This window comes from Diabrotica undecimpunctata, chromosome 1 (assembly GCF_040954645.1).
Source record: "Diabrotica undecimpunctata isolate CICGRU chromosome 1, icDiaUnde3, whole genome shotgun sequence".
NCBI lineage: Eukaryota > Metazoa > Arthropoda > Insecta > Coleoptera > Chrysomelidae > Diabrotica > Diabrotica undecimpunctata.
In genome coordinates, this window is record NC_092803.1 from 73,864,805 (window position 1) to 73,892,575 (window position 27,771).

Consider the following 27,771-nt stretch of genomic DNA (forward strand, 5'->3'; position numbering starts at 1 on the left):
CGCTTCTGGCTCTGGCCCAACGACATTCCAGAAGTACTTGGTTGACTCATACTGACTGTGATAAAAAAACCGAATTTCAGGCTAGACAGATAATTTTGAAACAAAAAAAGTTGAAAACTCACCTTTAGATCACTTTGAATATTCCTTTATGTGCAACAAACAAATATTTTTAGTTCATATTTATGTTATATAAACCACTTCACAGATACAAAAAGCTTATTAGACTGCTTACAATTGCTGTACAGATGTAAGTGAAAAACTGACCGACGGTGGATGTCGCGATGGCCATCAATCGTCACTGATGTTATGTGCCAAGGGTGCGTACGTGCACCCTCAATATTTAAATCAAAATTGGAAAATTCCAGGCCAAGTTTCATCCAAGTGTGTCATTTAGAATAAAGACTAATAGTATTTTGAACCTATATTATCATAAGATAGCGTTGGGTCAAAAAGTCGATTAAAAAGTGATTGTCTTCATGATGTCAAACAGTTGAAAAATCGTGTTGGTTTCACAAATTGTAAAACAGTTTTTTTTTATTTAAAATCAAATACATATGGTTATAAAGATAAATCAAATATGCTAGAATATTTGTGAATACTTGTCAGAGTACTAAGTATTTTAGCAGTATGTGAAAAAAAAAATAAAAATGAAAAGAGTGCGTAGACGCACCTTTGGCTGTTAATGGGTTAATAAGAAGACCTGAAATTCTTATAACAAGTTAAATTTTAAATATTATTAAGAGAAACGTTTTCCAGTAAGATTAGGTAACTCACTTTAATCGATAATAACAAGTTAAAAGAAACTAGATAATTTTCGATCCAAGGATGTAGAAGTTAGCTGGGTCTCCCATATACTCGTATAATTTATTTCATATTATCGCATATTGTATAGATGAATTAATCTATCTTTCAGTTTCAGCCAATTCCTATCGCAAATATAGAAGATATGCGCCGCATAGAAGTACGAAGTGAAGACGAAGTTACCCGCACCGTTTTAGTTCACCTTCAGAACGAGAAAATAGTACCGATTTCCCTAGAAGAGCGCGATGCTTGCGAACTAGCCCTAGTTCTTTCGGGCTACTTTCGGCTATCAACCAGTCAAAACCTTTCCATAGACCAGGAGGAACTACCCCAAGTCGAGGATCTTGCTCCTCCATACTTGTCCCAACACAAAGTCGTTCCTGAAAAGTGGAGTTACATGGATCAAGCCTGTCTAAAATCTGCCTGCTTTGCCTCCATGCCTATTTATAAAAATATTAATAAGAAGACTAATGGTTTATACAACACTGTGGGTAGGCAAGCGAAACAACCGTTGATGATTGGGTACAGTTTGGACAGTAATATGAATAGATCAATGACAGATAGAAATAGGTTTTATAGTTTAGATGCTAAAGCAACGGAATTGGAAAACGAGGTGTATGAAAACGGTGTTTTGGAAGCCCGAAATGAAGAGGTAACTATAGATAGTTTCTAAAAGTAGGTCTAAAGTTATTATATAACACTATAAAGGTTACATGTTTTGATATCTGATGGTGGTGATACCACAACCAAGTATTCGAGATATTGTTCTGTTGTATAATAATGTATATTTTAGCAAAAGCCCAATTTGGTGAACAAAATATTACTCCTACAAGCAGTTCTTCATTTTGAAAAATTTTGATAAGGAATCTGTTTATTGTTGTTGGAATACTTATTAGTATTTATTATATGTTAGTCTTTTTTGTAGCAAAATCGAAGTCAATTCGTGTGTCTTATAATAAGATGGTATTGAGTTCAATAAGTTGTTTGTTATGATACAGTATGTTATATTAAATTATATATTATAAGGAAAAGTTGGTAAACCTTATAGACACCTTTGAAAGAAAGGTATCTACTGAGACGAATAATAGGCCCTATAAATGAGAACAATAGTTGGCGAATCAGATATAATTGTGAAAAAATATACATAAAGATTTACCTGATCTCAGTTCTCCCCGCCTACAGCGTCTTCAATAGGCAGGCCCAAGTATTTAGGATGGAAGAAAACCGACTCCCAAAAAAACTGTTGAAAGCAGGAATGCAGGGAAAGAAACCTATTAGAAGACCCAGAAAGCGATGGGATGTCAGAAATCTCCTTGGCAGTCGATCGTGGATGAGAATACCGTAACGAATGGAGAGATTTGCTGAGGGAGGCCAGGGCTCGAATTGGGCTATAGAGCCATAGGAAAAGAACGGCAGGTGATTTGAGTCTCAGGATGGCCCAGCAGTCTACCCATAATCCTATATTTTGTTTACCAAGTCCGTCTTATGTTACCCTCATGCTCTCTTTTGATCTTGCTCCTTAAGCGGAAGGTTCTCTAGGAGCTATTGAGGTATTTTTGTAGTATTTTTATTATCTTAGCATTTCAGTTAGCTTAGCGTTTCTTTGTTGATCTCTTACACGTCTGAATGAGTATGTTAAGTGAAAGTGAAACATTTTTCTTGTTCCAAAAATGTTACGGAAATCAAACTCTGTATGGTTGAGGTCTACTTCATCTTTATTTCTAATCCGGCCATGTATAATTTAGAGAAAGGCTTTAAAAGTATGGGTCATAAGACTGATGTCTGTAATCGCTGCAGTGCGGAGACCTCTGTTTTTTCGGCTGCGGTACAAATGTAGATGTTAGCCACTTGTTGAGTATCACACCGGTTTTATAGATTTCATTGAGAAATTTATCCATAATCTGAACTGTCTTTGTATCTACTCAAAGTCAACTTAGTAATGAATTCAACAGGAATGTTATCCGGACCAGGTATATTTTTGGTTTTCATTTGCCTATATCAGTTGGACTAGTATCTGTATGCTTTGTAATGTAGGCACTCTAAATGTTAAAAATTTCTTGCTCGTCAATTAAAAGTTTGTCTCTATTGTCGAGTGAAATAAGAGGTGATTTCTTTCGATCTATACTTACTACTTAAGTTTTGCATGTTATGTACATCATGTCTAGAATCCAACAGTTATATTTCTAAGTACTTCTCTTTTATACTGCCATATTTTGCAGCGTTTATTTTTTCTAAATTTCCCTGTTTTCTATTTCCTTGTTCTTCTTCTTCTTCTGTTTATAAGCAATTCTACTTGTTCATTGGCGGATTGATACCTCTACGAAAGGTAGTCACTTCATCTTTTGCACGGTCGCCCGGTACTTCTGGTGTTTGGCCAACTGGTGATTTTTCTCTTGATATTTTGACTACACTTGTCTTCCCCATTCTGCTTATGTGGTTATTTAATTTTTTTTTTTTCGTTTAGTGTCAAGTCGTTTATACACTGTGCGTTACATTTTCTTCTAATTTTGTCACTCCCCTTAAGATCTCTCAGCGCATTTCCTATAATTCTTCTCAGTTCTCTCATATTTGCCTTTTCCAATAGACTTTGTGTTGTGGCTGTGTCTGGTCTTATTTCTGATGCAGATGTCATTATTGGTCTTCCACTGGCTTTATAAATTCTTGACTTCACCTCTGTTAATGTGTCGATTTCGCCGTATAGTGTTATGGCATCCTGTCAGTCTATTTGCTTTTTGTATTTGATTTCTCACTTCTTTGCCTAGGTCTCCATAGCTGGACTGTGTAATTTCGAGGTATTTTATTTTGATTACTTGTTCAATGCTGATGTTATCAATTTCTATTTTACATCAGATTGGTGCTTTGCTAATTACTATTGTTTTAATTTGCAGAAATAAAATTATCATATTAAATTCTTTTATATTATCTATCTCGAATATTAAATCTGTATACTAGTCTTGCGTCGTCTGCGTAACAGAGTATTTTTACTTCTTTGTTTCCCACTATGTATCCTCTTCCTTTTTTGATACTTTTGATGATTTCATCCATGATTAAATTGAAAAGCATAGGGCTCAATTGAGTATCAATTCCGCTGCCTATGTCTGTAGGTTCTGTAAGTTGTCCGTCTATTCTGACTTACATTGTGTTGTTCTGGTAGATGTTTTCAATAGTTTTCATGATTTTTAGGGGAACTTCTCTATTATACAGTAGATGGATGATATCTCTGAGTCTTACTCTGTTAAATGTTGCCTTCAAGTTAATCAGACACAAAAATGCTGGTCTATTATACTCTAGTAATTTCTCAGTAATTTTCTTTATGACAAGTATTGCATCTGTATATAATCTTCCAGTACAAAAACCCTCTTGTTCATGTGCTAAACTTGTTCTTTAATTCATTAGTTCTTGTAAAATTTTAGTTGTAAGTTTTAGAGTAGTATTTAACCTTTGTAGTTTTCTGGCTGTTTTATACCTCTTTTTTTGAATAGTGAAATTAGTTCGCTCGTTATCCATTTTTTCACTATTTTATTATGTTTATAATTTATATAATTTTGTTAATTAATGTTCTTAATTGTTCTGTCATTGCTGCTTCACGATATTTTAGTAATTTGTTTGGTATTCCGTCTTTACCTGCAGCTTTTCTGTTCTTCAGTTTTTCAAGTGTTTTTTAACTTCCTCTGTATTTATATTAACTTATTCATTTGTGATAATTTCTGATGTTTCCTGTTCTAGTGTCATTTGTTCTTTCTCTGCATAGAATTTTTGAGAAGTCAATCCATGTATCCTTTTCTATATGTTTTGGTTCTATTAGTTACTTTACCTCCGTTCTCTGACCTTTTATAAATAAAGACCTTTTATATTTGCTTTTGCATAAAAATCACCATTTCTTTCGAAAAACGTTCGCAGTCATCATTTTTTATTCTTTTTATAAGTGCATGTGTTTAGTTTCTTATTGTCTCCTACGCATTCATTTTTATACGTATTATAGCTGTTTAGCTTTTTGTGGTATCTCAATTATCTCAATAGCTCTGTAGTTATCCACGGTTTCTTTTTGATCTTATATTTATTTTAGAATAATAGTTAGTGATAATTTCCCTCAGATTAGATTTTATGTCATTTCATACCTTGTTAATAACATTTTCGTTAACAGTAAGGGGCTTAAGTTTATTATTAATGTCATTTTTTCTTTTCTTGACTTTACTTTATCCTTTCTTTATTTCTTATCGAGTTTGTTTTTATCGACTAGTAACATCCATGGATATAGGTGTCTCTATAACAATTTTTATCAGGTACTATAATAGTATACAATCATATCGCTCATATTTCCAACTAAACACACATACAATCATATCGTATTCCAGATCAAAATCAAAAAGCATTTCCCCATGATCATTTCCTATTTTCGCGTTAAAGTCTCCTAAAATAAATGTTTATTAATTTTTTAAAAGTCATATACTATTTATCTATCCATAAAACACCTACAAAACTTCTCTGTCATATTTCTTGTAAGATATTACATTTTAGTGCGCTGTGGTTACCCTAGATAATTATAATTCTGTCGTAATAGGAACATAATTTAAAACATATTTTCGATATTCAGTGGTTATTAATATTCCAACTTCATTTCTGTTTTTGTTGTCATTAGAATCACTGCCAAAATAATATAGTCTGTATTATCTCTATCACATATCTCTTGATCCGGCCCATCTCAGTTCGCTACTCACGATTTCACAATATTTGTGGTAAACTCAGTAGTAATTTTAAAAATTTTTGTGTTTTTCAACATTGCGTTTATTTATATTTACTTTTAATTTGATTGCAGATATTACGAAGGGTCCAAGAAATGCAACAATTAGTAGAATATTCAGAGCAGTACCTTACCGAACAAGAAAATCTAGAAAGACTGAACTCGTTAGCAGAATGGCAAGAAACCAGTGTAGATATAGAGAGTGATAACGACGAACCTGGAAAGTTAAAGCACAGTGATTCTCTTCTGCTGCTCAACAAGGGACATAGTGGAGTAGAGAGGCGGCATTCATTTACAAGTGCTGCTATTGAATTGCTAAGGCAAGAAACTACCTGTTCCGAAAGTGATAATGATTCTTTGTATACACCTAGCAGTTCTCCAAAGCACAAGTTTTTGCCAAATAATGTGGACAACAAAATGAATAGGTAAGGTTATAGAAGAGGTTTACGAATTTTAAATTGTCTATTTAATGTTACACACACAATTTATGACGATTCAATTAAAAAATTATCTATACGTAAGAGATTTAGCAAACGTTATTTCATCTAAACGTCTATGAACCTCTTACAATAAATAAATACAATAAATGGAAAGCAATAACTGAATAATTTAATATTTAAAAATACGAAATGATTTGTACATTATTTATTTTAAGGGTGAGTTTTGGTTTACGAAGTCCCGATGGCCATCCAAATAAAGAACAGGACCTTCAGGCTTACCTCCAATACCTTCGAGCTGTCAAGAAAAATGACGAGAATGTCTCCAGTGACGACGTGGAATCTATTAACGATATCTACATTTTCGATCCAGATATCATTGATTTGACGATGATTCCTCCCCCCAGTACTCCAGATGAACTGGATTGTGCCTTACCAATGCCCATTAACCTTCCGCCTCGCTCATTTGCGGATTCTATAGACAAATTAAATAAATTAGGTAAATATAAATATTATAATTTCTTAAAACTTTAAATTGATCAGGATTTATCATTTATTATGTCTACCTATGTAACCATTTTGAATACTATTTACATACAACTTGCTTCTATATGCATGAGGACAAGTAAAATAGCAACTTTTATGTTTTAGGTATTTTAGATGAACACCAAGACCTCGAAGATTTCCTAGCTAGTGTAACCGTTCCCCCTCCGACGCAAAAGGTAACCCCTTCCGTGGAACTTACCCCGGAAGAAATAATGGCTTATATAATTCCACCACCACCAATGCAGAGCAGTACCGAAAACTTAACAATACTACCACCAGCAGAAACCTCTCCCAACCAAAAAGACAGAAATCAAACCACAACTAAATCGAAAGTAATAGAATACGCTACTTTCGATAGAAAGGGGCCTTTCTCGTGCTGTGCGAAATCTAAGACTGATAAAAATTTGAAAGTAGATGAAAATATACAACCTTTACCACGCCGAAGTTCCGATGAGAAACCTCCGGAAAGACCTCCCAAATCCATGACACCGGAAAGACAAAGGTCGCATTCCCTCACAACAAATATTCTAAGAAACAATTCCGATTTCCCACCACCAAAGTTACCTCCAAGAGGCGAGAATAACCACCAAGCTCCACCTCACTTATTTTTACCCCCGAAAAAACCTCCGTTACCTCCAGTACCTTCTCTTGAAGTTCTCCGACAGAAGAAGAACGCGCAACACATAAAGACTGGGCTGGAAACCCGCACTGCTAGTATCGGGTCACCTTTGTTCCAACGTAGTCGAAACGTTTCAAATGATTTGGAAGTTGCTGGACCGGGCGTTGCTGAAGGAAAGTCGTGTCTTAAACATGCTACGGCTGTCAGTACCCCCACGTCACCTCATATGGGTAAAGACTATACGAGTATGGTGACTGCTCCTGTACTAGCACAACAGTGTGATTTTTAACTAAGTTTTCTATATCAAGTAGATCAAATAACGTGAATAGATATGTATGTGACATTTAGCAGTGGTATTTATTGTTCTTTTTTCTCCGTCTTATATTAGATTTTAGACCTCTACTTGTCCGGTCTTTTGGTGGTAGCCGTATTTGTAACGTTGACCATATTTTAAAAGATCTTCCTAGTGGTCTGGTGTCCGTTGATCTTAGAGGATGGGTTCATATAGTTTTGGAGTCACGCTGTAGTCTTCGAGAAGTATTTTCTACCTATGATGATTCTTCTTTCTATCTATCTATCTATCTATCTTGCATTACTCACAGTCATGAAAGATATGGTTTGCCTTTTCACGTGTTCTGCTGTAGAGTTTGCAGCTTAAATGAAACAGTCCCGGTGTCCCTTGACTGTCGCATGTCCAGTAATAAAGCCTGTGATGACTCACCTTATTCATGTTTATTTTCCCCAGTATATCAATCCGATTAGTAAATGTCCGTCTAATATACATTTTGTCATGTGTTTGAAAGGGTATTGTTTTCTCACTGAGAGCTATATTTTTTTCGGATCCAGGCTTTTTTTGACCGAAGTATTTCTACCAGTAGCTGATGATCTCCTGGAACCTTCATCAACTCTTTCAGTGGAGTGTATTCCCCGTGACCTAGAAACCATGCCAATGTAACAATAGTATGTTAAGGCAGTCTATTCAGCCAATATCACGATTAGTCAAAACGACCATTCCATTCGTTTGGAGAAGTTTTGTAACTTCTAAAGGCATATTACTTTTAGTCAGTTTTTCCCGTTTCTGTTAGTTTTATAGCGCTTGCTACCTCCCCAGCTGTAGTTGGTGGTCACAAATACACCGCTGTTATGCAATGTGGCATGGGATGGTTATCATAAAATAGTTCTATGTATTCTTTCGATCTTCAATTCACTTTTTGTTGAGTGTCAATTAAATCACTATTTGTCTTTGTTGTGTCGTTTTTTCTTTATTCTTTTTGTGAAAATGGAATTTGACGTCCTTCTTCTTTTTCCTTGTATTTTTGAGAAAACGATTTTCCTTTTTTTCCCTCACTTTCTTATATTCTTCAACTTTGTTATATTTATATTATCTTTTTATTCATCCCCTTCTGTTTCTTGGTTGATTACCTTTTCTTTAGATGACCGGTGATAGTGTTCTTAAAGACTTTTTTATATTTTTCTAGTTTGATACTTAAACTTTGTATATATATATATATATATATATATATATATATATATATATATATATATATATATACATTTACCATTTTTCTCGTTACCACCCATTTCTGGGAAGTAGTCCCTTTCCGCCGCATGAGCTGGCATCCGATGAAGATCTAGCAACCCCATAAAGGACATATTGCTCGTTGTTTTATTTTTTCCTTTCATGTGGTTGTTTCGACCGTTTTAACCAAATCTTTCGCATCGACCAGTAATATTATATCGCTCCTACATTGATTCTACCGCTTAAAAACTCCTGTTAAATGTCAAACAATTTTACAAAGTTTTTACTATGTTTTATAAAAACATTTCGCTTATATTTTAATTCTTAATTGCTTCAGTTTTTATCCAAGAAAGGACAAAATTGTTCAGGTATGCTATGACATTTATATATATTAGGCACTAGTAAAACGCTTTAAGTTAGTCTTGTTTTCACTAGTAAGAAACAAAGAAGTCAAGGCTACGATATAAAAACAATAATTGTTAGTGGTAGTGTCTTTTTACATGTATTATAAAAGATACTTATTCGCGCTAGGCGTAAATCCAAGGATGTCTTGAAAAATACGTGGCCTACTCTAGAAGCAACCAGAATTTGAAATTCAACGAATATTGACAATCTACATATTCTCCTCTTAATTAAATACATTTATGACAACGAACATTCAATGCATCTTGATCTTTAAAAAAATGTATCACTTTGCAAACCAGACCTTCCAAGCTTCTATCACTTATTAGTTAGAAGGAAATTTACAACTGTTTAGTCATTTTTTCAGTTGAGGAAAAAGTTCAGTTGATGATTATCGGATGGAACCAGCTCTGTTGAATAAGTGGGGGTGTTCATGTAAGACGAATTATAAGTCAACAGGCGATTTGTGTGCGGAAGCACTGTTCAGCAAAAATAATTTACCTTTGGATAACTTTCCGCGCCCTCTCCCTAGAATTTTTTCTCTTAGAGTGGCCAGTAACATCGAATAGTAATTCACAGTTATTGTTCTACCTTTATGCAGAAAGTCAATAATGATTACTCGATGAAAATCACAAAAAAAATGAAGAAAGAAGTTGCACAGTAGATTTTTGAACATGACAAAGACATTTTGACATTTCCTAGACTTTGAACGACTAGAGGGTCTCCATTCCATCAATTGCTGCTTTATTTCTGGATCGTAGAAATGTACCCAAGTTGCATCCATGACAACAACGTGAGTTAAGAAGAGTTGAACCTTTTTCAAACCGAGCACAGATTGACTGCAATGATTCTACCCTAGCATGCTTCTGGTTGGCATTCGGACATTTGGGGATCCACTTTGCAGACATTTCCCCACGTCCAAATCGACGTGAACTATATGATGGATGCGTTCATAATTATGAAATAAGTGCCGCAGATAATATTTTTAGCATAGTTCGACCGTCTGATAAAATTGTCCTGAACTGGGTTAATATTACTAGGGATGAACACAGAAGCTCTTCTCAACCCAAGTACCTCACTAGACACCCTGCACACTTGTATCATTATGAATGTATAACGAAGATCTCCTCGGGTGGTCCATGGTCTCCTGATGCAAAGCTACCCGACAGGTACTGATTTTCGTTAAGGCGAGACGCATGTGGATTTTGCTTAACATACAGGAGGTATGGCTATCCTGTTCTGGCAGAACCAATGCCCCTACGAGTCCGTCTCCAGATGAATGTGTCATACAAATACTTGATGATGACTTAATAGTCCAAGTTTTCAATTTTCGTAGTTTCTAGTGACTTCTATTTTTTTAAATTATATTATTATACAACACTGGTTTGATTTTTTGACGGGAAATCCTATACTGACACTTCACACAAGTTATTCTACGTTGCTAGAGTAACACAGTATTGTCTTTATCCACTGATCTGGTGTAGGCTAAGTAGATATCAATACATCCTTGTAGTTACCCACCCGCTAGATAGATTTGAAAATGGTGCATGTTATGGATGACAGTTAGAATTATAGCTTTTAAGGAAATAAGAAATATATATAATGTTATGAAATATATTTAAAAGAAAACGATAATGCTTGAGTATACATCAAACATAAATTCAATAAATAGCAGCGCTAGATTTTGTATTTTGCACTAAAAAAATATTAAAACAGATAATATTTCTGAGCAACAATATACAAAAAAACTACAATCGTATAAAACCCAAATGGTAGTGAAATAAGATTAGATTGTTCAGCTAATATGAGCCAATTTTGAGCTAACCTATTCCATTAACACTATTTTGTCAATGCAAGGGTCTGAAACTACTTGCTTGTAACATGTCTAATTTATATTGTTCTGAAGCTATTTTCTTGTGACATTTTAAAGTAATTACTATTTAAATAGGAATAAGCCACAATTAAAGCGTTTTCCAAACCGTTTTCTTAGAAACAACGCTTGAAGCGACCGCAGATTTTGTATCAATGTTCAATAAAATTTGTATCAGCTCGACGGTAAAAATTCGATATTTTGTGATCCAAATGTTCTATCGACGAAACTCAAGATGCGTTTTAAAGGCAAAAAGTGCAGCTTTCGTATGCAGTTTTTGTATTTAGACGAGAATAAACTCAGTTTTTATAAAGGTGTTGAATACATTAACGTGATGTGATTGTTACCATTTTTTACGATTCTCGTAAGATCAATAAAATTGAACACTTTTATTGACCAGTTGTAGTAAAATTTTGATTTTTAGAGATCAATCTTTAAAACCTATGACATGAAATTTTAATTTTGATTTATGGTAACAGATATAAGGCATTTGAAATATGAATAAAAAACGCAGAATTTAATGTTTTACATTACAAACGATCACACGTCACGGGAAATGCATTTAACCCTTAAACGGGCAAAATTTTATTTAAAGTGAAACATTAAAAATTTTACATTCTGTTTATTAAATATACATTAAGCAATACAGAAAAAAAAATTTTATAAATTTTTATACACGTTTGCAAAAAAAAAACAGTATGTATCTTGTGGGGTACATTGCTCATTTATGGTACACACAAATGCTTATAGAGATGATTTTGTTCAGAGGGATAGGTGAGGGAGATTCTTTTTAGAGGGTTGAACATTGCAAACTAATTAATAATTATGTTAAAAAACTAAGAAAGCATTTATCAATTGCAAAACAAATAATTTTGTTCGACTAAAAGTAAACGTAAAAATTACAAAAAAAGAAAAAAATCACTTATCTAGTTGTTCTTTGTATGGTAAATTGTAAAACAATTTCTAGAATTATTACCACTTACAATGCACAAACATAAGCCACATTTTTGACAGAAAACCGTTGTTTGCCCACTTACACAAAGTTTACATCTCCCCTTCTCAACAAAAGTTGGAAAATGTCCGATTTGGTCATATCTGACGTCGTCTGTAGGTCTGGCTGTTACTGGTACTCCAATTTTTTTAGACGGTTGCACATTTGCAAAATCAGATTTCCTAGTTTTAGCGATATTGTCACATTTTAGAAGCGATGAAGCTAAATGTAATCGAAACGTTTTCAATTTATCATGTTTTCCATTTTCAGTAGCCTGCATATCTCTTCTATGTATCAGCAAAGCGTTGTTAACAGAAATGTCTATTAGCTGGGTAAATATTCCCAAATACCACCTGCGCGATTTGAAAGGTGTTTTGTATGAAGCGATCAGCATATCAGCTAAATCAACGCCTCCCATATGTCTGTTGTATTGTTTTATTATTTAAGGACAACTAACGTCAACTTTTTTTTCTCATTTTTACAGTATCTCTTTATTTGAACAATAGGGCTATGGGATATATATGAACTAGCCAAGGTGACGCATTTGGTGTCTGCCCATTTTGATACAGCTATTTCTGCATTATTAACAACTTTGTAGTCAATGGATCCTCTACCTTTTTTGAACAGAATTTTATCAGACTCCAAAGTGCAATTACGTAATCGATTACTTCTTATGGTTCCCAGACTGTCTATTCCACGTTCATTTTTCAACAGCGTGATCAGTTCTAATGAACAGAACCAGTTATCAAAATATACAATACTTTCCAAAGGATGAGGAATTGTTGTACACAGTTGAACAACTATTTTGCCGCCTGAACCCAGGTTAGATTCTTTTTCAGAAAAAACCATATGATCGAATGTAGAGGATCCCGTGTAAATAAAAAAGTCGTAAACTATTCCAGAAACTCCTGCCCATACAAACATTTTGAAACCCCACTTTCTAGTTTTTTTCAGCAAGTATTGGCGAAGATTTCCCGCTTTGGTTCCTTTGTAACTAATCATCATTTCATCAATAGAATACTGATTTTCTCCTTCAATTTTATTACAGTTTGATCGAATTCTTTCCAAAAGGTACCTGATTTTGAATAAACGATCTTGGTTGCCATCTACACTGTTATCTTGGAAGTGTATTAGTCTACGTAGTTTTTTAAATCTTTTTATGGGCATCACATCTGCTATAATACTGTAGCGTGTGTTGATTGACCAGTAGTCTTCGAATGATGGCATTCTTATTAAACCCATTAAAATTTCTATTCCTATAAATGTTTTAATTTCAGATGGAGAAGTATTGATTGATGTCCCGGTTGTAAAAGTAGAGTAGAGATTCGTTTGTTCTGCAATATATTGCATAATAGAATCATCCCAAAACATTTGAAAATATTGCAAATTTTGTTGTGTTGAAAGTTTTCTTTTACCCAATTGTAGTTGCTCCCAACTTTTTTTCTATTTTTTTGGTTACTTTCGTTCACATTTGAAATTCTAGTGGATAATGGTATCTCATCATCCGTGTCATATTCATCATCTTCATTTTGATGTTGCTCGATTGTTTCGGTAGGTAGGTGTGGAAGTAAACTTTCTGGTTTAAAATTAGGGTTTAGATCACTGTCGTCCATCTCCTCATCACTAGATGATCCAACATCTGAAACGTACGCATCTTCAGGAGGTAGTACTAAAATAAAACTGCCACATGGAAACGTAGGAAGCTGAAAAAAAAGCTAGATAAGTTTTGGATTTACCGTACATTTTTATGGACGTTGTATCTTGAGAGATACAAACAAGTGTAAACAAATTGTTGGTACTTTATACAAATTATAACTATAAAATAGAAATGTACTAAGATTTTCTAAAGTATTTTCACTGCTTCTAACTTCTCAAATAAAGAAAAACAATGAGTAGAAGGTCTTTTATTGCTTTACAAAAGTTACCGTCTCCATTTTGTCGACCGTATCACTACACTGCATAAAACACACTGATAAATAATGGATTTCCTCACCCGCTTCCCGTTACCATACCGTATAATACGTTAGTCTGCTTGTGGATCTCACAGTACACAATGCTCGATTTGCCGCAAATTTAATGAAGTTCTCGTAAAAATTTTGATAGCGTAATTTGAAGTTGTAAATATTTTAAATTGTTTGTTGTGTGAAAGTTTAAATCTAGCTTTTTTTAAGCATATTTCAAATGCTTCACATTTGTTGCCAAAACTCAAATCTAAAATATCATGCTATAGGTTTTAAAGTTTTGACTCTAGTAATCAAAACTTCATAGTGGACAGTCAATGAAAAGGATATATTGTATTGTACTCATGAGAATTATAAAAAATGGCAAAAATCGTGCCACGTTTATTTATTTAACACCTGTATGAAATCTGAGTTTAATTGCGGCAAAATACAAAAACTGCATAGGAAAGCTGAACTTTTTATATTTAAAACATATCTTGATTTTTGTCGATGGGTCGGTTGAATCAAAAGATATTGAATTTTTCCGTCGAGCTGATACAAATTTAGCATAACGAGCTGATACAAATATATCGCGCATAACTGACATGCAAAATCGACGGTCGCTTCAAGCGTTGTTTCCAAGAGAACGGTCCATTTTACATAAAAACTTCTTATAAAAATTTTTGTTTAAAATTATCTCGGCTACATTCTTGATTTAAAACATTTTTTGTACGGTGTACAGATTCTTCTTAAATTGATTTTTTTGCGTTTTTACTTCCATGCGGGGGAAGCCTGGGGCATATTTTTTGGGGTCCAAAATTAATATGCTTGGCAAAATTCAGCTTGTTCTTATGATTTTTAGACGTTCAGTGGCATTTTCGTCTCTGACGACTGAAGTAAGTTTGTATAATAATCTTTTCAAGGATTTCTGGAGTGGAAATCGAAACATCAAACATTAGTTAGTTAATAATGTGATTTTTATTACAAATAATAATTTTGGCTTGATTCCATATAAACATAATATTTAAATATGATGCCAATATTTCTTGCATTAACAGTTTCTTTCTGGAAGCTTAATGTCTGCTTCTTTATCTTTTGGAAGAAGCATTTGAACAGCTTCCACTGATCCCTGTATTTTCCCTTCTTATTTTTTGTCCCTTTTGCAATCTAGCAGGTGACTTATTTTCAGATATACCTTATCAGGCTCGTCAGTGTACTAACTAACATGGCAAAAATCAACTAACATGATATAAATATTTGGTTTAAAGTTGAAAATGTGATGCACTCTGTAACCCTAGTCTGATCTAGTGGATGGGAACCATAAATTTTGAATCACTTAGTACTCTTCAATTATACTTTTAATTCATAATATAATAAATTGTGGCTGAACCCCATATAAATATAATATTTAACTTGGCGTGCCATAAGAAAACAGTTTCAGAACTTTCAGATAATATATTTTCGTAATAGAAAATATTTTACCCTCTTATATTGGCGGAAAACATGTGGGATCACATTTAACCAATTAAAAAAAATTTAACAAATTAGTACAGATATGTCTTCATGTTTACACCATTTATGAATTCGGCTTTTAGTTTTACATTTTGAAATATATAGTCAGTAACTAAGTACATTTTTTATTAGGTTATAGACTATCTAAGGTTATGTTGTGCTTATATAGGAGTAGGTATTTTCAGCTAAAATTTATTAGCTAAAGATATTTTAGCTTATTCAAGTGTACGAATTTTTTTCATTTAATACCCTTCTTTGGTTAGACGTCCTTTGATATAATGTTAATTAATGAACTGATGTTTTTGAACTATAGTATTACGTTTAGTTGCAAAACTACAATATACCTAAGCTTTACATTAGCGCTATGGCTTAATAGGTACTTGTTGACCTTGAAAACGCTTTCAATATGATGAAATATTTGGCTGTACATCACTTACTACCTACGGCAAATTACTAGATTCGAAACACTTTGAGATAATAACAAAATACTAAAAAAGGTATGAGAAAGTAGTCAACTATCAAATTGTGTCACCGAATCTAGTATAAAATATGAAAAAATCATAAAATCGATAAATTGATCATTATTAAAAACTATTGAACAGTTTCTCGACATTTCAGGTCCATCCTAAAACATATACGTGTTGTCGCAAATGTCGATTGTGTTCATTAGCAGAAAAAACAGAACGTAAAAAATACTTACTAATAAACTATTAAAATGGCAAGACCAACAAATCTTACTTAAAATCTTGAAACTATCCTGTCAGTAAAATGTTCAAAAACCTTTTGTAATCTTTACTGTAACCACTTTTTAAAAATAATTATTAATAACATTTGGCACGCCAAAGATGGGTTTAAATAACAAACCTCTTTCAATTACCACAGCTTTCTAAATATATTATCTTTTTTAGGACGCAGCGCTCACTTAAAATTAGTTCCTGTGCCATTAGATTCCCCCGATCACCCTAAGTACCAAAATTCTTTGGATTCCCTCTCCCGTTCACCAAACCATAGCCCAGCCCCTGATCTATCTCTCGTCAACGACCGACTTAGGTCAAGTTTCAAGAGCACAGAACATCAGAACGGGAGCTGTCCCAAGCTCAATGGCTGCACCTCTAGTCGAGAAAATCTGCTTCAAAAAACAGATATAGCCATGGCGAATCTCTTGGTCAGGCTAGACCAAGTTGCTGCGCAGTGTACTGCAGCGCAAGTGCATGGGGGTGGGAGATTGATAAGCGAAGAGAAGTTTCAGGTATGTGAAAACTTAAGGATGAATTTATACTTTCTATTTAAGTTTAATAAAAAAAGTGAATGAAAATAATCTAATAAGGAAAATAACCTTCAAATCTAACAAAAAATTTATTTCAGGTAGCTAAAGAAGAGCTCACCTCACAGTCTTTGCAGCTCGTCACATCCAGCAAAATGCTAGTTATAGCAATGTCGGACCCCAGTCTTCCGGACTTGCCAGAAAACCTTGCAATATGCCTCACCATACTACGCAGACTCACAGAATTGTGCCAAGACATGACGAATCACACCACTGCGCCGCTGCAAACTAGAAACCTTATTCTGAAAGTCCATGATGTCACTGCAGCTTTCCGAACGCTTTTAAATTCGAATATTGATCGAAGCTCGCAGAGGGCGATAGAGGATCATCTGGCGTTACAAGCTGAAGCGTTAGCCAACGTTTTGGCAACTCTGTTAAGAAGTCTAAGGGTGTTCTCGCCTTAAGTTCTGTAGCTTATTATTAGTTAAATGTTTTATGGATTTTAAAGTGTTTTGTTTATAATTTAGGTTACTGTTTGTTTCAATGAGCACAAGTTGTTCATTTTGACCGTATCATCTTAAAACTCTGTATAAATAGCAACTCTAATTTTATTTTTTCCATGTTTTAATCTTACAAATAACTTAAAAAACACTATGTAGTATTGAAATCAAATGAAAATCCTCTCGAAAAACTCCCTACACTAAATTATTACAGACGGAATAATCGTTTAAAATTAAAATAGTATAAAATTTAACGGAAGAACGAACAGAGATATTAAAAGTTTTATAGCAGCTATTTCTTCAAAATTAATTATTTGACAGTAGACAATTGACACTATTATTTATTTGACAGTTTATTAAGAACTAAAAATCAAACTCACAAAATAGAATACAGCCATCGATATAATATACTAAGGATGGAACATATTGATATTTTTACATGTATCTGATAAACGACGGAACTGACATCACATTACCACAGAATATTATACAATCAGAATGCCCGCCCTGCTTGAAAAAATAAGTACGCCCATCTCGTTCGCGCATAAGGAATCAGCCATGTTTTAAACGGAACCAGTGCTGTTCAGAGAAATTTTATTTCGTGTGCATAGAAAAATTAACCCGGTTTAATTTATTTATAGCAGCTATAGACATAATATGCACTATTTTATTCGTACTTTTAGTTGAAGAATAGATTAAATTATTTCAAATGTACTAAATTAATAATCTCTAAAAATTTAAATTACAGTTCTGTCGTAGCTTGTCACAAATTTCTCAATTTGAGTCTATGTTTCCGTTTAAAATATGGCGATCGCGTGCCGACAAACTTCAAAGGCGGCATCTGAGCGTGGGCATTCTGATTGTTATTTATTCTGTGACATTACTAGCTACAATGTCCGACGTGAATTTGACAGGTGATTAATTAGTTCCCGATGTTTTAATGTTAAACATAACATTATGTGTAAAGTCAATACTTAATGTATTCTTTTTGGTTAATTTGCGACTGAGTTCGGTGAATAGAGTATATTTAAAATCGAAGCTGGTGATACGAGAAGACAAAACAATAAGGTGCAATGAAAAGCTATATTGAGAAACAGCCAATTTTATAAGAACCATTAGTTTTGTTAAATTTACCTACAAAAAAAATTTTATTAGGTGGCTGAATTGAAAATGTATACATATATATATATATATATATATATATATATATATATATATATATATATATATATATATATATATATATATATATATATATATATATGTATGTATGTATTTGTAACCATGTAGGTATATACTAGGATTTTTAAATGATATGATAAAAATGAACATCCTGTGTAAATTTTATTAAAGTTACGGTGATGGGAACATATAATGCAAGTTACTGAACATATAGTATGTAATAATAATAATTTTTATTGTTAATGTAGTTTGTAGATACCTCATCGAGAGATGGTTGCCAAGGGTGAACACCTTGACGGACATGACTGACTTTTGTTTGATTAATGTTGTCCGTTAACATGTCGTTGTATATAAAATACTGTGTAGGTGTATTTAGGCCACAAGTTATTAAGTGTTACAGTAATCTGAGAACTTGCTTAAATGTGTGACAGAATGTTCGCAGGATTTTAAAATATTAATTTATTATATCTTTTTAAAAATGAAAACCATTTCCAGTTCCAAGGTAGAAATACATTGTTCTACTCTAATTTGATTACATCTTTTGTAAGTGTCACAGTCTTCTAGAACTTTGACAAAATTGCCTTCTGGGCATTTAATTTCAGGCCAAATTTGGCATTTTATTACCATCTTACTCGAAAGTATCTGTAGATCCTCCATACTGGCAGTCGATAAAATAGTAGTACCAACTGTAAATCTTATTGTTAATTAGATCATGTCACCAAGATCTAAACAAAAGTCTAAAGTGTCAAGTGTCATTTGTCTTTTTCATGTACCATGTCCTTTCAGAACGTTTTGGTTACCATCATAGCTATCTTAATTTTATTCAATGTCGCCCTAAGTAGGATGCTTATATCAATACCATACCAATCTCGCAAGTTCTTCAACCATGAAGTCTATCTTCGTCCTGGACTGCGTTTGCCTGCTATTTTCCGTTGCATAATATTTTGTAGCAACCTATATTTGGGACCTCCCATTACATGTCCGAAGCACTCCAGCTTTCTCTTCTTAATGCTTTTTATAATCTCAGTAGTCTTGTACATTCTAGTATTGTGGAGTTTATAATCTTGTCCACCTAAAAAACTTTTAAAATTCTTCTGTAAAACCACATTTCGAAAGCTTCAAGGCGATTTGGATCACTTTTATTCACAGTTCAAGACTCTACACCATAAAGTAAGACCGAGAATACGTAGCAGCGAAGTAGGCGGATCCGCAATGTTACTTTTAGGACTCTGTTACATAATACCTTGGACACACTTCTAAAAGCAGCTCTGGCCTGCTCAATTCTGGATCTAATTTCACCGTGACTCTCTGCGTTACAATTTAACTGATATCCAAGGTAAACAATTAGATCAGCTTGCTCAAGTTCGGTACTATTTACATATATGTATAGACGGGAAAAGTACAGGGAAAACAAAGTATTGGAAGAAGACGCATCTCATGGCTCAACAATCTGAGAAAGTGGTACAATTGCAGTTCCGTCGACTTGTTCAGAGCTGCAATCTCAAAAGTAAAAATAGCTGAGATGATTACCAACCTCCTTAGAGGAGACAGTACCAAAAGAAAATAGACTGTTTTATATTCTGTTGTTTACTTATTAGGAATATTTTGGTTTTTCTTATGTTCATATCCAGATGTGCTTTCTTACATTTCTCAACGACACTGTCAAGTAATGTTTGCCGATCTTCTTGACTAGAATCTAGGATACTATGTCGCCCGCATATCGCAAATTATTGATGACTTCACCGTTCACATTTATTCCTTCTTGTTTTTTAGAAAGTGCATTTCTAAAAATTATTTCGGAATAAACGTTGAAAAGCAGTGGGCACAAGGGGCATCCCTGCCGTACTCCTCTTTTAATGTTAAGAACCTGTGATTCCAAACCGTCTATTAAACCTGACGTTTTGATACAAATTTTGTAATTATGCTAACGTCTCTGCCATCCAAGCTAATGTCTCTTAGAACTTCGATCAATATAAAGTGCTTACACGATCAAATGCCTTTTGGAAGTCAATCAAACAACAGTACATGTCTACAGATATATCACGATATCCTTGAGCAAGTAAGTTCATCCCAAACAATGTCTCTCTCGTTCCAAACACGTTACAGAAACCAATCTGTGTCACTTAGGTATTCCTAGCATTTATTATAGATACTTCTATGTATTACCTTTAGAAAAATTTTCAATAAATGGCTTAACAAACTGATGGTTCTATAATTAGCACAGATTTTTGCTGTCGTCTCTTAGGTAGTGATATGAACACTGAATTGGACCAACCATTAGGTAGGTGTCCGCTAGTATAAATGGTAAAGAAAAAGGAAAGTTATAGCCTCTAAAACATTGCCACTATTTATAAGTATATTTTACTTGGAATTTCAACAGAACCTCTCGCTTTGCCATTTTTTGATGATTGTATGGCTTGTACTACCTCAGAGCGTGTTATTAGGGATCCATCGCAGTTAGTATTATCCGGAGGTGAATTAGTCCTATCGTCTTCGAATTGGTTCGTAATGTAATTTTCCTATTCTTTAAGTTTATCCTCTACTTCAAATATTACTTTATCATGTTTATCAATGAGAGCAGTTTGTCTCTTATTGGAGATACCAGCCACTTCTTTCACTTTTTTTATACATGTTAAACGTATTGTATTTATTTTCGAATTATTGAATTTCATGACACTGTGTGACTAGATGTTGACTCTTTGCTTCTCGTATTTTACGTCGAATTTCTTTTTATATGCTTTTATAAGTGTTTCGTTGTTTTTTGCTGGTCGCCGTTGCTATATCAAATCCAATATGTTTTCTTCCTCCCAAGGCCTTCTTTTTTAGATTTGAGCTGCCTTTTAAATTCCTTTCACAGATTTCCTTCACTGTTGTCTTAATTTTATTTAAGCCCTCATCGAAATTTTCACTGATATTTTCCCAAACTAAATTTTAGTTCAGTTGTCTTTGAACCGTTTTCCTAACTTTGTCGTCTTGTAGTTTATACAGTTTCTTCTAAATCAATATTCTATTAGAATGAAGTCGATTTGGTTCATAATAAGTTTATTCTCTGATTCTGCATTTGTCTTCCAGGTGTAGAGTCTTCTCGGTGGTAATTTGAAGTGAGTATTCAATATAATGAAATCGTATTCTGGGCAGAACTGGACAAGTCGATCTCTATGACTATTTCTGTTTCTAAGGCCATAATCCCCCACAATGTTTAAACTTTTTTGACGCCGACTTTGGCGTCAAAATCTCCCAGGACTATGGTATTTTCTGCTGCTTTAACAATATCTACAACATCAGTAACATCTTTATAAAATGCTTCTAAATTATTTTCACTGAATGATGTTGGGGCATAGACCTGGTAATAAACGGCTTTGAACTAAATTTCACTAGGATTACTCTGTCAAATATGGGTATAAAATTTACTAATGATTTACTTACTTACTTACTCCGTGGCGTTACAACCCTTCGTGGGTTTTAGGCGACTCGACAACATGCCTCCACTGTTTTCTGTCTTGAGCAACCTCCATCCAATTCTCCACGCCCATAGTGCTTAGGTCTCCTGCTATATTATCTCGCCACCGGAGACGAGGGCGTCCGCGTGGTCTCCTTCCAGTTCAGAATTCCTCCCACACCAGTCTTACTGTTCGTTCGTCAGAATGTCTTCTGAGGTGTCCTGCCCATTGGAGTCTTCTGGACTTTATTTCTTTTATGATGTTGGCGTCTGGATAAAGTTCTTCGAGCTCTTTGTTAGTTCTTATCCTGTATTGTCCTGATGCTTCATCCAGCACAGGGCCAAAGATCTTCCCTAGGATTTTTCTTTCCAAAACACATGGTCTCTCTTCGTTTGCCTTTGTTATCGTCCACGTTTCGCTTCCATGCATCACAACGGGTCGTATGATTGTTTTATAGACCTTTACATTCGTACGTCTTGTTAGTTGTTTCGATTTTATAAGGTTTTGGAGGACAAAAAGACATCTGTTGCCGGCCTGGGCCTTTACTAATGATTGAGCTTAGTGTTTTGCGACTACAATTGCAACATTATAGTGATAAGCATCGATATTTTCGACATAGTACACTTAATATCCATCAACATCACATATGTACTCCCCATCCCGGCCACTGCATTTCACCTATTCCGAGAATGTTGATTTGCATCCTTCTCATTAATTTTATGTTTGAAGACGAATAATACATGATATCACGGTGACCTCTACACTTCTCCGGGGGGTCAGGATTGAAGAGAGATGTATCTTACCTACCTCAAACATACTTCTGACGTTCCGTGTGGCTATTTTACATAGTCTTAACCTAAAAGGCCCCGCAGTCTTAAGATTCTCTTCTCCTGCCGGATCTTAGGTTTCGATATCCATGATCATTAATGTCTTGACTTAAATTATTTATAGCCATTAAGTTAAAACTAAGAGTACCAACAGGCCATTAACTCAGTAGTTCTCCTTTGCTTTCTGCATCCTTATGCCGTTGACTAATTTATAGTTCCTCTGCATTCGGAACCAATTTCTCAATTCCAGCAGAAAAGAGTGCCCTACCAATGACGTTAAACATAATATTTAAAGGTTATATCATTTTAATATTTAAGAAGATTTTTTGAAAACGATTTCTGGACTGAAAGTCCAAACGTTGAAACATGTAATTTTAATACAATTATTGTAGTTAAGTCCAAAAAAATATAAAATATTCAACGAACAGACATTCTTTCTTAAGAATTTAGTGAAATGTTTCAGCGCCACCCATATCCATTTATTCAGAGGGGAGTTTCAAATAAAATAAAATAAAAATACTCTTACTATTACTAACTTTTAGAACAAAGACGGCAAATGTAAAAGAAAAAAATAGCACTTGATCGACGACACAACAAAAACAGTGGACAGGGAAGAAAGATAATATTTGATTTGATAAAGATAAAGATAATATCTAATTTGACCATTTTCGCAAATGCTATAACATTTTGTTAATTTTGTGGCGTATATACATTCGGAAATTGTGTACCATTTTAAGTAAATGTTGATATTAGTTTCACCTTTGGATTGTTCAACTTATTTAGTAAACGGTTTACTGATCAATCTGAACAAAGGAAATTAGTAGAAATAATAATTATGTATGTATATGTGTGTACTTGAATCAAAGAGTATATTTGTTTAATCGTTTAGATAAACATTTTCATGAATTTATCATAAAACAAGCAATTATATGTACTGTTGGGTAAAATAACAATAGTTTTTAAAGGAATGTGATTCGATTGGGAAAAAGATATTTGTTAAGTACTTCTCTACAAACCTTTATACAAATCAAACGTAATGTAGCCGTGGAAGAAATTAACGTGCATCCGTGTATCTTTACTGTGCGTCTTATCGAGCGTACACAATTATTCATCCAAAAACCTCATCGTCCCAAAACGATTCGAAAGATTTGAAAACAGACTTATCCATAGGCTGTAGCTCATGGGTTGTCTAGCTTGGCAGGTAAAACAGAGTAACGTCTTAATTTTCAGCAGCTTTAACGATGTTTGCGTCTAAATGAGACTTAACATCATCAAAAGTCAACAAAGTATTTTTACCTCCAACTCGAAACTGTTGAAAATGTTCGATTCACTTTACAAAAACATCGCGTGTCATACTTCCTTTGGGTATCAAAACTACCTTGGTTCCAGGAAGAAGATTTTCTTCCTATTCTGGTTTGAGCCTCAGACGCTTAAATAATATGTCATTGGTGGTATGTCCTGACCACTAGAATTGGCACACGACACAATTGTTACATTTTCAGGTCTGCAATTTCAAGTACTGCCCTTTTCATCGATGTTGTAAATATCCTGAGACTTTCCGGCAACATCCAATTCCTCCATGACTACTTTCAATTTGTCAAAGTTATCAGTTACAATCACTTTGTTTACTTTACTTGCTCTTGCTGGATTCAAATTTTGTGTTTTACGCCTAGCCACATAAGGGTAGCGACCCAAAAAGAGTCTCAACCCCTTACGCTCAGCTTTTTGTTCCATTGTTTTAAAAGTATGTGGAATATTGTTTTCCTCGCACAAAGAAAATACACTTTTTCCAGTTATCTTACTAGTGCAACGATAGCAAGACGAAAGGTTCTTGAGCAAAGTTCAGTTTCTTGATCAGATGATAAAATCGTATTTCTACCTAATTTTCTTGTTGGTATACCTGTTGTCAAATAGTTTCGTTAGGTCCTCCTAGGTATCCGGAATTCCTTTGAAGCCTGGTTAACAGATATTTCTTAACTGCTTTCAACTCCATCTTGTCTAAAACATATGAACAAAAATCGTTAGTTCAGAGCAATTCAACACAGTAATAAGCTTTCATTTATAAATAGTGAGCTAGTTCTACATAATCACAACGTTTAAAGATCAATTAAGAAAATACAATCTTTATCAAGCCATTTCCCTAATAAGTAAGGCGATAGCTGGCCCTAATAAGTCCAGGCACTGGCCTTATTAGGGCAATCTTGTTTACCAATTGAATCTGTTACAATAACCACTACATAGTTCATGTGTTTCAAAGACTCATTTTATGATCTTATAATACAGTCAACGCTAAACTCGAAAATGTATACCACTTAGCAGTTTTGATGGATAAATTTACGTTAGTTCGAAAATTAAAACTTACCTGAAGTTCTAACCTTCAATCTTGATCTGATGGAACATGTAACTGACGGTGGTACATATGGCGTAAAAGCTTGAAACTACTACAACTTTATCCTCAACTACAGCCCATTGACTGGTGCTGCGCTCATCTGTCCAGTGGTAATTCTTTTAGAAATAAAAGCTGTTAGCCTTATTAGGGCCATGGCCTTATTTGGGTCACCTTATTTATGTTATTCGGAGCAGTAACCACGACGATGTTAATGTCTAAACAGACCATATTCTTTCTTGACTTGTTTCGTATTCTTTAAGTAATGATATACCTATGGGAAAAGATTCACAGTTCCAACTTTATTTATCTACAATAAGAGCTAAAATATGGTGTAAGAGTTCGCGTAGAGAGATTTAAACACTGTCCAACAGGCACTTATACTTACTAAATAAATGGAAAAATTAAAATTCTAAACGACTAAACAAACTGTAAACAAATATATTTGCTGTTTATGTGTTGCATAATTTTTGATTTAGTAATTTTTTATTTTAACATTTTTTATTGTACCTTTTAACTGTTTCTAGTCATATTCTCATTTATGTTAATTTACTTTTAGGTCTTTTGAGTTGTTGGAAAAACTAAAACTAGACAAACAATAAAACTTAGTTAAGTCGAAGTGGAAGTACCTCTGTTTAAGCTAATGTTAATATATTGACACTTTATCCTTTTCCTTACCTAATTTTAGTGTGTTATATTTTTTATTCAGACAATTCGACCTTACGTTTAAGTTATTAGAACTATCATTGTACTAGTTTTAGTTTTTTTATTATGTTAGGGAACCATTGACCAAATATTGCAATATGTTGAAGATATTGGTGAACAATCTAAGTATTTGTGACTAAAGTCTGAAATAAGTGGTGAAATCAAATACATTATATTAACTCTACCAGTTATTGTACAGAAATCATTTTTATTTAGAACGATATATGTTTTGCCAGACCGTTGATAGATTTTTCAGTACCTATGTGCTGCATTTATTTAAGACATGAAATCTACTTTAATTGACTTATAAAAAACAGTGTTTTCATTCAAGACGGTCAATACTGATGACGCATTTATGAGCGAATAAACCAATGTATGACAGAAGACGTTAGCGACACTATTTAAAACATGTGCAATCCAATGATGCATATTTTATATAGTAGAGCTAATTTTAAGCGAAGAAAGATAATAAGTAAATAAAATTTTAAATCTAGTCGCTTCGCTAACATCATTACTTCAATATGTACGCATCAATTTAAATGACGTTGCCCAAACTTAGGGGCGTCGCTAGTATCGAATCTCGTTGCTGCACTACGTTTTTACGTTACCTTAGGCTGGACATGGGAGATACTGTGAATGCTCATATCGGCAAAGTGTTGTACTTTCGAGGCATAAAGTGCTCAACATACGTCCATGGCTCAACACAAACTTACTGAAAAATCATTCAAAAACGGCAAATAGCTAATAAAACTTTTGTAGAATGCGAACGTGGATTAAACTTATGAAGTAGAGGTAATATAATGACAAAATTCTCCCTAAAAATTTAAGTACTCTATGTGATATTGTACCCCTTACCCAATTTACCTGTTGTAACCAAACCGTTCGATTTCCCAAAGAATGCGACGAAAGAATAGACGCGAATCAAAATAGAATTTTTTAGGAAATCATTTAAATGTAAAGTAATAAGTAAGAGCAAATAAATATGCAGATCTGTCCATTTAGAGTGGTTTTTCAAAAGAAAGTATTATTTGTAGATAGCTAGTCAGACAGTCGTAAGTACAAGTTTGCAAATGTCTAGTTACCTTTGTTGTACCATTTTTTTATTTCAGTTTTTGCAGAGTATCTACTTTTTATAATCAAATATGATGCATAGTGTACGAAAATGTAGCTATCCAATTTTTGTGTAGCATGTAAATTTGTCATTTAAGATTTTTTTTATTAATTTTCCTTTTCATGTTTTTTCTACTTTAAGTTAATAATATTACAGAATAAAAGAAAATAAAACTTCATTTCTTTTCACTTTAGTCCTTTTTCCCAGTTACTAATAAACATTTCTTTTTTATCACATTTCCTTTCTCGGTAGTTACTTCATTTTGTAATGAATAAAGCAGTTGCTTTTAATACTATAATTTATGTTGGATGTTACATTTTCGTTTATGTTTTTATATAAAATTTGTTAAAATATGTTTTATGAGGACTGAAAAATTGGTAAGTTTTTTATTTTTTAAAGTATCACTTCAATTTTTGTTGTTATGGAAAGTGTTTTAATATTTTTAGAAATATATTTACATGCATTTCATGTACCAAACCGGAATAAAATATAAGAAATAGTTATTTCTTCTATTTATAGAAGAAATATTTGTGTATAGAAGAGGCATAGAAATAAATAAAACTCTATAACATTACAATGTTAAAAAAATGGACTAAAACAAAAACATGTCTTACGGGACCACCTAATAGGTGGTATGAAAGGTAGATGATATGCATCAATATTGCTTATGGTAGTTAAACACATATTAAACACAAAACTATATCTTACATTTTATAATAAAGTTTTAACAATAAAACTCACAGCCAATTCATTAGATTTTTTAAACATTTGGCTTACGGCAGAAAACAAGAGATCATTTTAAAATACAAAAAACTTTTTTTTTTATGAAGACATGACTCTATTGTCATGTCTATTTTTCAATGTGCCTCCGGTAAGGTGTCCTTCCATTGTTTTCGTGGTCTTTCAACTGATCGTCATTCTATTGGGGAAACGTCTACTCTATTTGTTGTCATTCAGATTATTTGATCATTTAATTCT

General features: G+C 33.6%; 1 protein-coding gene across 3 annotated transcripts in view; it reads left to right on the forward strand.

Moving 5' to 3' along the window:
• LOC140450695 (uncharacterized) overlaps positions 1-18,333 on the forward strand; it is a 651,216-nt gene extending 632,883 nt beyond the window's left edge. For 2 of the 3 annotated variants that reach the window (XM_072544365.1, XM_072544369.1), the window contains exons 9-14: positions 914-1,453; positions 5,618-5,967; positions 6,198-6,478; positions 6,631-7,374; positions 16,287-16,627; positions 16,744-18,333. In XM_072544365.1, the coding sequence (XP_072400466.1) occupies positions 914-1,453; positions 5,618-5,967; positions 6,198-6,478; positions 6,631-7,374; positions 16,287-16,627; positions 16,744-17,106 (2,619 nt within the window). In that variant the 3' untranslated portion in view covers positions 17,107-18,333. The remainder of the gene's footprint in view (positions 1-913; positions 1,454-5,617; positions 5,968-6,197; positions 6,479-6,630; positions 7,375-16,286; positions 16,628-16,743) is intronic. The other variant, XM_072544373.1, reaches the window with a different exon arrangement.
• The last annotated feature ends 9,438 nt before the right edge of the window (positions 18,334-27,771 follow it).